Consider the following 11,318-nt stretch of genomic DNA (forward strand, 5'->3'; position numbering starts at 1 on the left):
CTTATTGACACCCTGTTTTCTAACAGGTAGATACACCCCTTTTTTATAAAACTGTACCTACAATTTGTACCTACATTTTTATACCTACGCTTTTACCCACACACGTACCTACACATACACTTCTAGTATAAATACCACAACGAATGCGAGGTTTTCTTCAGTCGAGCACTTGACACTGAAGAAGTCTGTAAGTCACAGACGAAATAGGCCTATCTGTCCGAAGATAAGCACAGTAGTAGAATTAAAAGGAATTTGCTCGTCCTTTCTAGTTTTTCTTTAAAAGAGTTATTCATTTTTTATTTTCTTTTGCAAAAGTAAAGTATTAGTGAAGTGTTTTTAAATTAAACTAGAGTCTGAAGTAACAAGTTCTACTAAAAGCTCTAAAATAATAGTAAAGTATTCCGATTTGGTAACACTCTTTTATTCAGGTATTGAGGGTTATAAAATCCCTTTGGGAAAAAATGAGGATAAATGTGTTTTAACAGTTTTATGTTTATGGGATATGTGAAAAAAATTGTCTTATGTGTTTATCCTGTGCAAGTACTTACGTTTAGTGTTCTTCTGTTGGATTTTTCGTCCGTACTAGTTACAACATCCGTACTATTAGTTCGTAAGGTAATATCCGTGACAAACTGCTGGATTATGTTAGAAATTAGGTTAAGTATTTGCATGGATTTGAGTTCATTAATTTACCTGTCTTGTGTGTTTAGTTTAAGTAAATTTTAACTACAATAACTAATTTCACCTTCGCTTTAGCTGTTTGTAACTAGATTTAAGTAGAATAAAGAATTTAGCTTAAGTTTTCACTGCGAAAAAATTTCTTATTTCACCTGCACGTTTCCTCACTGCTACTCGTTAGTGATTTTTCTCTTTTTCTGACTACTCACTTTATCTCCGCGTCATCCGACGATCGCTGTCAGGTGGTCGTCAGAGGTTGACAGCTGACAAGCCAGGGTCGGAGCTACTCACCGTCCGAAAACAAGGTCGATGTGAAAAGAAGGTGCGCTACATCCCGTAGGGTTGTGACACTCCCCCTCGGTACGCCACTGCTGTCCAAGTGGCTTACCTCCATTCGCACGTCCAATACTGCGACCTTGGTGGCTGGTCTCTCCAGAAGACCGTTTGCTGTCTGTACTGTTACACGACGTACCTGTTCGTCCTTTCCTCTGATTGCCTCGACCACGCGTCCTCGTGGCCAGCAGTTCTTCGGAAGATTGCCGTCCACAATCAACACCATATCGCCTTCCTGGATAGGCTTGACGGGTTGAAACCATTTCGTCCGACGCGTCAGAGTGGGTAGATATTCAGACACCCACTTCTTCCAGAAGTTGTCTGCGTACAGCTGAGCCATGGTCCACGATCTCTTCAAAACAGTAGGTCTGTCATCGAAAGCGATCGGGGGCTTATTCCCATTTGCGGACTTGCTCGGCGAACTTTACAACGTTGACAGTTTCTGCGAACACGATCGAATTCTGTTCGAAGACGAGGAATGCTGTATTTCAGCCGTATCTGGTTCAGTGCTGTTTGGTGGTTTTGATGTCGGCATGTCGCGTGGTAGTCAGCAATCACCAAGTTGGTCACGTAGTTTTGCCGCGGGAGTAGAATTGGATTCTTGGCAGATTCATCTGCCCATTCGCAGGCATTGATCCGTCCTCGCATTCGTAGAACGCCGTGTTCGTCGATGATCGGGCTGACCTTGTACAACGGACTACTTCTCGGCAAGATTCGCTCCCATGGATTCGTCTGCGGAAATCTGTCGCGGATCAACTGAATTTCGTCCGGAAATGCTTGCTGCTGAACTAGTCGATAGATGGTGTTCTCTGCCAGCTTCAGTTCTTCCTGTGTTAGCGGCCCAAGTTCCAAGGTCAGCTTCATGGTCCGCTTCCGGAGGTTACTGACAAAACGAAGAACGTATCCGACCGATCTCAGCAGACGTTTCCATTTCGAAAACCGTTCGAAGTCCACCAGTATATCGCCGACTCCGACTGTATGATGTAGAATACTGGGTCGAATCTCCTCCATGGTTGCTCCCAAATCTCCGCTATCTCCTGGCCATTGAACAGACTGCCACACAAAATTGGGACCACGAAACCAACGGCCGCTTGGTTGAAAGTCTGGCAGCCTTTGCCACTTCGTCCCTTCATCCGCTACGTTCTTTTGGGTTGGCAGCCACCTCCATTCGCTGGCTTGTGTAGTGTCAAGCAACTCACTGACCCTGAACGCTACAAATTGGCTATAGCGTCGATGATCAGATCGCAGCCAACAGACTACGTCGCGGGAATCGGTCCAAAAGACGCGGCGGCTGATCTTCATCCGGTGGGACTTGGCAATGCAATCTGCAAGGCGAGCTCCTAAAACAGCAGCCTGAAGCTCGAGGCGAGGGATTGAGAGGAACTTTAGAGGAGCCACGCGAGTTTTTGACCCAATCAAAGCGCATTCCACTTTTCCTTCTTCTTCAAACCTGAAGTACGCCACGGCTGCCATCCCATTCTCGCTCGCATCACAGAAAACGTGTAGCTCTACGTTGTTTGTCAGTTCAGCTGATGTTTCGATTCGGTAACAGCGGGGAATACTGACCAAACGGACATTCGGCAGCGCTTCAATCCATGTCATCCACTTTTCCGCCAGCTTCCCATCAATCTCGTCATCCCAACCGCATTCGGAACGCCAGATTTCCTGCAGTAGAATCTTTAGGTAGATGAGAAAATTGGCAATAAGTCCCATTGGGTCATAGATGGCCATAAGCGTCCTTAGAACTTCACGTTTTGTCGGCATCCTGGCTCCTGACAGCAGCTCCGCATCGTGCTTTGGTGACAGCTTGAACGTGAATGTGTCGGTCGTGGTGTCCCACCACATTCCAAGTACCTTCTCCGTTGCCATCTCCGCGTAGAAACTCAGATTCTTCTCCGTGGCAGAGTTTTCGTGCAGACTCTCGACGACGACACTGGAATTCGATAGCCAATTGCGTATCTCGAAGCCTCCTTGAGCATGGATCGAATGTACATCACTGGCCAGTTGCACAGCTTCTCCCTCGGTCTCAACACTCGCCAACATATCATCGACGTAATGCTCGTACTTGATGCACTCGACCGCTCTTGGATACTGTTCCTCGAATCTGTCAGCATTCCGGTTCTTCACGTAGTGTGCACAGCTTGGAGAGCACGCCGCCCCGAACGTCATGACTGTAACAGCGTACACTTCGGGTTCGTTGTCTGGATTCCCATTGTTCCACAGGATCATCTGACTTCGCTGATCCTGCTTCTTCATCTGGACTTGGAAGAACATTTCTCGGATGTCTCCCGCTACAGCGATACGGAATTCGCGGAACTTGTACAGAACAGCGAGTAGCGATACCCGAGCAGAGGAGACTATCAAATTAATAACTACGAAATTACAAAACCTGTTTTTATATCTCGTTTTGTTATTATTGTATTATCAAGGCATTACGTTTCCATAACATGTTTTGTTGGACAATCTTATTTTGTTATGACCAAGCTATTGGTATACAGCCATTAAATAACATTTCAATATTACATTTTGTTGTGGAACAAGTTTGATTATTATGGTATTATTGAGAGTGTACAAATACTTTATGCTATCCTAAGGAACAGAAGTAACTGAACAACAGTTTCTTAAAGCGAAACTGGATCCATTTCCTCACTTTTTGGTTTTAGATTTTTTTTATTAAATAACGAAGCGATATTTTCAAAATCGGTTTTCGTGCACATATAGAGTATGGATCAGGGTATCTTCTGATTTTTTTTACGCGAGAGAAAATGTTTTTCGTGTTTGCAGAAACCACTTTTGAACAAAATTTCTTCAAAAAATTGTTTCTGCAAAAACAAAAAAACATTTTCTACAGCGTAAAAAATTCAGAAGATACCCTGATCCATACCCTACATGTGCACGAAAACCGATTATAAAAATATTGCTTCGTTATTTAAAAAAAAATAAAAACCAAAAAAATGAGGAAATGCTTCCACTTTCGCCTTAAGCTAAAGTTTGATTAAGAATGGTTGATTCCATTCTTATACAGCAAGAATGTGTTTAAAATGTATATATTTAAAATGTATATTTTTAATGGCACAAATGTCCGAAATGAAGGATAACATGCCTCTGGAGCCGGCCTTCTGATACGTCATTCAACAACGTTATTTACAGTATTTCGCGTATTATGCTTCAGAAATATTTTATTTATTTATTTATTTATTTTTAACTATAAATTTTGGAAGAGGGAAAAACCCCTTTGAGTGATTTCGAAAACTATGCGTGAAATCGTTCTCAAAAAGGCACAAAAACTCTTTATCTTTTCGAAAAACATTATAAACAATATTTAAAACTAAATAAAGCCTCTTCCGGAAATAATCCATAGCTGAGCCGTAATCTTGAAAAGAATTCGTCAAACGATGATAATGATCCAAGGTACTCTGTATGGGGACCGAAATTCGAATGTTGAAAATATAAGAGAAATATTTTATATTCTCACATGTTTTCCTTGTCGTTCCAGAGGATCCAGTCGGATCTCCCTATTTGTGGTAAAAGATTACATGAATAGTTGAAAATACGCCTATGAGGGAAGAGAGAAACTGAAGTTCGCAATGATTGTTCCGCCATTCTCACATGCTAGTCTAAAATGTGTAGCATTCTCAGCCAACACGAAGTCATATATGATGTAGAAAAGGATGCTAATGTGGAGGCCATGCGATTGTTTGATATCATAACTAATTTTGCTTTCGGAATGTTATCAATAACTCTTTAATATCAAAACTTGTTCTTGAAATATTTCCCAAATTCACTGTTATTAAGTTGTTATTGACACTAACAAAACATGTTATTAAATTGATTTTCCAGGAACAAATTTTTGTTATGTGACTTGTTATTTTGCCGCTTATGACAGACAAGTTTATAACTCAATATGTTATGTTAATAACATAAAAATAACTAATTCCGTTATGCAGTTATTTTGCCAAAATAACGCATTTTGTTATGCTGTTGTTATTCTCTTCTGCTCGGGTACCAGTTGATCAGGTCCCGTAAGAAGAAATGAGTTCAGTGAGACGCCGTTGACTTTTGCCGCTGCGTCAAATACAATCCGTAGTTTTCCCGGTTTGTTAGGGTTGGTAACCGGGAAAATCGGCAGATACCAATCGTTGGAATGCTTTTCTGCCTTCTCTGCTGCCGATAATCGACGGATGTAGCCCCTTTCTTCATATTCAGACATCTTCGCTCGCATTGCTACCGCTAGGTCCGGTTCTCGCTTCAGTCGCTTCTGCAGACATGCTAGACGCTTTAAAGCCATCCCCTTGTTGTCGGGTCACTGAAATTGATCATACCGCCATAGTAGGCCAGTGTCTCGAAGCGGTTTCCTACCAACCGTGTTTCGGTTGACAGAATATTCATAGCTCGCTCCTCGTCCTTCGACGGCAGCGATTTGGATGGGCCAGCGATACCTATCGACTCTATCGAAAAGTACTGCTTCAGAGCTGAATTCAGATCCTTATCCTCCTCCTTGACGCACGGGCAGATGTGGAAACTGTGATAACCGCCAGAGTTTGTCGCGCCAGACTCCATTGAACAGGGACCATACACTATCCACCCCAGACGGGTTTTCGACGCCACCGGCTCGTTTTCGCCTCCTTCTACGCTTCTCAACGCATGGCCTAGACGACAGTTGTTCATTCCTATGAGAATTCGTGGAGAAACACTGTCGTAGGATTTCAGCGGCAATCCCTCTAAGTAGCTGTATTTAGTTGCCATTTGCGGAACTGACAACGACTGTTTCGGAAGCGAAAGATCACGAACTGTATGCACCTCCGGTAGCTCGAATACTTCGCTGCCTTCACCCGTTCCGGAAACCTTCAAGGCCAATACAACGGACTCCTTTTCTTCGCAACGCTGACCGCCTGTCCAATCGAGACACAGTGGATAGGTTTCTCCTTTGAGGCCTAGCTCTTTCAGTAGACCGTGCTCCATCAAAGTCGCCGACGACCCGTCGTCGAGAAAGGCAAAAGTTTTAATTCGCTTTCCTTTACCGAAGATAGTCACTGGTACATACCGAAATAGCACCTTTGTCGCTGCCTTTGAATGCGTGTTACAGCTTTGTGTCGTTGGAGCCTCGTTCGGCTTCTCTGGTGCCGGAGCCGCAGGCTTGCTGTACCGTTTATCGTCATGCAACAGTTTGTGATGCATGAACGAGCAACCGTTCTTTCCGCATGGTATTTTGACCTCACAGGCACCGAAATGCTTCCGAAGACACTTCCTGCACAGCCTCTGGTCCTTGACAACTGTACAACGAGCTGCGACGTCCATGTCGTTGAATCGTTTGCACTTTTCTGGACCGCTGCACTCGTTCAGGCAAACAACGCATCCTTTTGAAGTAGTAGTAGCTATCGGACGAATCTTCGCTGGAGCTTCACTGCTTTCTGAATGGACGTTGATGTAGTTGTCTTCCTTCCTTCCACGACTTTCGAGCTTCGGAGCGCTGATGGACGGTATCGTAACGATGCTTGCCGCTTCAACTAACTTTCCTAGCCAGTCTCCGAATTCCGCCAACGTAACTCTGTTCAGTCCTTGCCGGTGATACGCCCAGTTCAACTTTACTGACGGTGGCAGTCTCTCCGTCAACTCCTGCAACAGGGCCACGTTGCACATGTATTCATCCAGACCTGAAGCACTGGGGCAGCAGGGACGGATGTCCTGGGGCCTGACGCACCCCCCCGCTTGCGAGTCAGCCGCGTAGTTGCCGGCTAAGAATAGGACTACTAACCCCAATTCAAGGTGTCAAGCGACCCGTGCCGAGGAATGAGTGATCGAGGGGGTGAAAAAGATGCTCGATCTTTAACGGAGCCTGTGGGGTACCTGGGCACCCCCCACAGTATGCTGTCCCTTACCGCGTTAATGCAGAGCTCTGGCGTGGTGGACATTATTTCTCGTGCAACTCGTGGGAATCAAATATGAGTAAAAATCTTAAAAATCAAAATACAGGTGGAAGTAGCGGTGCGATCAACCCCTTCGCAAGAAGCGGGTTGATGAGGTCTCCTACAAGGAGAAGCGAGGAGTCAGGTGCTGGAAGCTGCTTACGCAGCTCAAGCGTGGGAGCTCCTGTCCACTCCACGGCAAGCCAGCCGGCGGAGGTCATGGACGGAGCATGGTTGCTGAGGGCCATCAGCCAAGTTGCAGAAAAAGGACGGCCCGCATTTGAGGTAGCTGAGCAGCAGCTCGGCAAAATTATCGACTTTGCGACAACTAAGTCGAATATAAGCAAGGACCTGAAAACGGCCTTGCTTCGGCTTAGGGCGTCTGTCGATAATGCCAAGCAGGAGCACGCGGTTGCGTTGCTGGCTGCAGCAGCGGCGGAACCCGCAAAGGAGAAAGCGTCTAAGTTTACACAAACGGAGGCCTTCTCCTTCGCGGGTAGTCCGAAGAGAGTGGAAGCGAATGCTCGCGACAAAAGCGACAAGCATTCGCAGAAGCGGGCGAGGCAGCCGTCAGGTGAGGAGCTGTCTGGCGGCGCCCGCAAGGCCAGGCGTATAATAACCCCGAAAGCCGGTGGTAACGCTGGAAAGTCGGACCCCAGCCAGGGTTCCCGGAAAGCTGGGAAGGGTGGGCCTGAAAAGGCCGGCCCGTCCCGGAATGATGGGAACAAGGGGTTGCGACCAATGGTAGGCCCTCAGCAGCCACAGAGCAGGGCGATCCAAGGAGAGGACCCTCCTTGGACAAAGGTAGAGCGGAAGAGGAAGAAGAAGGGGAATCCGCAGGCAGAAGTGCAGGTCGCCAAGCCAAGGCGTAGGAAGGCAGGTGCCAGGCGCGAAAAAGGTGACGCTATCGTCATCAAGACCGAACAGTCGAAATACTCGGACGTCTTGAAGGCGATGAGGTGCGACGCCAAGCTCGAGGGTCTTGGAGCCGACGTACGCAGTATCAGACGTACTCGTACGGGCGAAATGATCCTGGAGCTTAAGCGCGAGAAGGATCACAAGGGCGCCGCCTACAAGAGGCTGGCAGAAGAGGTCCTTGGAGATGGAGTGGAGGTGAGGGCTCTTACGCATGAGGCGACTCTGAAGGTCAAAGACCTAGACGAGATCACCGAAGCGGAAGAGCTCGTCACGGCACTGCGGCAACAGTGCGATGTTCAGGTGGCCGCCACAGCCGTCAGGCTGCGGAAGGGGCCAGCAGGGACACAGATAGCTCTGGTTCAGCTACCTGTGGCGGATGTTAAAAAGTCCGTTAAAGTAGGGAGTATTAAGGTGGGCTGGTGTGTTTGTCACCTGACATTCCACGAGCCACCTGAGGTTTGCTTCAGGTGTCTGGAACCAGGACACAAGTCGTGGGACTGCAAAGGCCCCGACAGGCGCAAACTGTGTAGGCGATGCGGCGCTGAAGGTCATAAGGCCCAAAGCTGCACCAGTCCGCCCATCTGCATGATCTGTACCGGGAAAACCTCGAAAAACAGACATGCAATGGGTGGTCCAGGGTGCCCGGCCTTTAAGAAAGCCGCAGTGAGCAACAAATCACAGTGCAGGTAACGCAGCTGAACCTGAACCACTGTGATGCGGCTCAGCAACTGCTTTGTCAGGCGGTTTCTGAGTGGGAGACGGATATCGCCATCATTTCGGACCCATACCGAGTACCCGCCGGCAACGGCAACTGGGCCTCGGATGGGACCAGGAAAATGGCGGCGATATGGACGACGGGTAAATACCCCGTGCAGGAGTTGGTGTCTACTACCTATGAGGGCTTCGTGGTCGCCAAAGTAAACGGGGTCTTCTTCTGTAGCTGTTATGCGCCTCCGCGGTGGCTAGAGTGTCCTTCCCGGGACGTCCCGGGACAAAAATTCCCGGGATTTGGGTGATTTCGGGATTTCTCGAATCCCGGGATATCATTTTAGAAATCCCGACAATCCCGGGATTCCCGAGATAAATAAGATTTATAGCCAAAACTGCCAAATTTCAAAGCGTTTGACCATTTTTAATATGATATCTGAAAGGTTTTGTCACATATGCACTGCCATTGGCCATTGAAAACTACCACCTTCAGTGACACCACACTTACGCTGTGTACCACACGCGTGCATTTTTCATGGTGCGTGACCGCTCCTGGGGTTGGAAAAAATACACTTGGTATCATTTTATGCCACAACTTCAAATTGTCCATCATTTTGTTTTTTGTTTTGTTCAGTAACAGCAAGACCAAACTGGACAATGTTCAGCGATCATTTAACGTTTAAAAATTTGAAAACCTCCCGCATAGAAATTAACCACTTTCAGAACAGTTCGAACAACAATGCGGACGTTCACAATATGGTTACCATATCTCAATATGGTGTGCAAATAGTTCACACATTATGGTAGAACAATACCCATATCAAACATAGTACCGTTACCGTTCTGATTGATGTTCAGATATTTTTCGACAGTAGACAGATTTGTGGACCATAACAAAACATAGTCTTACCATAATGGCTACTGTTACCACGCCGAGGCCGAACGCAAACGTCAATCAGTCGTTTGCTTTTCAACAAACAAAGTGCCAATTCACATTTGGCGTCTAATTAAGCCGGAAAACAGATAAATATTATTTAAAAGCGGATACCTCCAACAGCGGTAAGTAGAATAAACTTATTTAAACTTAATTCATTTAGTGAAACTACAGATAAACTTTTTTTTCTGTTCTGATTGCAGTCTCTAATCCCGCTGCTGTGCTGTTTCAACCTTGGTTTCAAAACGCGACCTGATTTTCCGGAACAACTCGCCGTGAAACTAAACAGTATCAGTGTGGAAGTTGATCCGGATTTCCCTCGATACAATTAGTGGTGAGTTTCTGTTGATTTTTTCCAAAAAGATTTGTAAATAAAGTAACTTTGACATTACATTCTTTCTGTTCATAGTGGCACCGCTAACAACAGTGAGCTGGACATCTGGATGTTGCTTAATAAGAATTCAGGATTTATTGTCCAGCCGCAACCGTATAAACCAAGGTATCAACACAAAATCTAAGCATCCGGCAAGCCATCCAGCTAGGAATCCGACGAAAATGTGTTGCAGCAAAGTGTCTTATATCATCGCAAGTGATTACTCATCCTTCCGAGCGTACTCCCGGCTACAAATGCGGTTGTGGAATGCTCCTACAAGTTATCGGGTCTACATGTGATGCTCAGCCAGGGTAAAATAGGTGACAATAATTATGTATTCAGTGGTCTTAAGTGTTTATTTGATTGTAATGAAATAAATTTTATGAAAATTTCACAAAATTTTGTTTTTTTTTATATTTTTTTAAATATAAAATACAACTCTGATTTAAACCATACTACCAACTGTTACATTTTATGGTACAACAATACGTCAACCATTATTTCCTATTTTGCCATAGTAAATGTCGACATTACATGCTGTGTTACCATTAAGGTTGAAGATCCAATTTTGTATGGGGAAATTTCAATTTTGGAATGGTAAACATTCTTAACAACCCGTTCCACGTATGGTCGGGTCTCTGAAAACATCAATCAGTAAGGTTGAAACATTACCCAGCAATGGTTCATTTATGGTCGGAGGTACCATATTGATTATGGTAAAAAATGGAACATACACCGTAATACGTGATGTTTTATTGTGGTTTGGGATTATGCGGGCTGAGTCCAAGTTTTTACTTTATTTGTAAATAATTTTAAATATCTTCAGTAGGGATTCCATAAAACTCCAAAACAAGTACAAAACCTTTAAAATTATTCAGAAACTGCAATTGCAAAAAAATCAAAGTTTTGTATTGAGGTATTTGGAAACTATGAAATCGAGAGATTTTCGAAAATTGTAATAAAGTAAAACGGATGCGATTTTTACAATGCATCACAAACACAAACATAAGCCGTACCTATATTACACGGTGTCAAAATTTTGATTATTATCGACCTTTCATGTACCTCGGATTTTTCTTCATAGAATGTTAGAATTTCGGCCATAATTTATAAATGCAAAATTTGAAAATATTCTATCGGGGAAAATTTGAGTTAGATGAGTTTTTAGCTATTTTCCATACTAAAAATCAATAATTACTATTTTAGCCCAAAAAACGTCCCATACAAAATGTATGGAAAAATTTTCGCCAATGAAATATTTTCTAGTTTTCCAATTACGATTACATAGCCCAAATACTAATTATTTTCGAAGAACAATCCGAGGTACATGAATGTTCGATAAAAATCGAAATTTTGACACCGTGTATTATACGGATTATGTTTTATATGAACATATAACATTTTTTTTTTATCTATAATAAATAATGACTTTTTTTAATTTTCGATATTTGTAGAAAAAAAAGTTGCC

The 11,318-nt window shown here is 44.4% G+C and overlaps 1 protein-coding gene across 1 annotated transcript; it reads right to left on the reverse strand.

Annotated features, from left to right (window-relative positions):
- Window positions 1-1,365: 1,365 nt before the first annotated feature.
- LOC134286267 (uncharacterized) lies at window positions 1,366-3,285 on the reverse strand. Its single transcript, XM_062847854.1, has one exon. It carries the CDS (start codon window positions 3,283-3,285, stop codon window positions 1,366-1,368), a length of 1,920 nt encoding a protein of 639 aa, XP_062703838.1.
- Between the last annotated feature and the right edge of the window lie 8,033 nt (window positions 3,286-11,318).

This window comes from Aedes albopictus, chromosome 2 (genome assembly GCF_035046485.1).
Source record: "Aedes albopictus strain Foshan chromosome 2, AalbF5, whole genome shotgun sequence".
Lineage (NCBI taxonomy): Eukaryota > Metazoa > Arthropoda > Insecta > Diptera > Culicidae > Aedes > Aedes albopictus.

Bases quoted from the DNA above. Each gene is read 5' to 3' on its own strand.
- LOC134286267 (XM_062847854.1), bottom strand. From the start codon at position 3,285: ATGTTCTTCCAAGTCCAGATGAAGAAGCAGGATCAGCGAAGTCAGATG.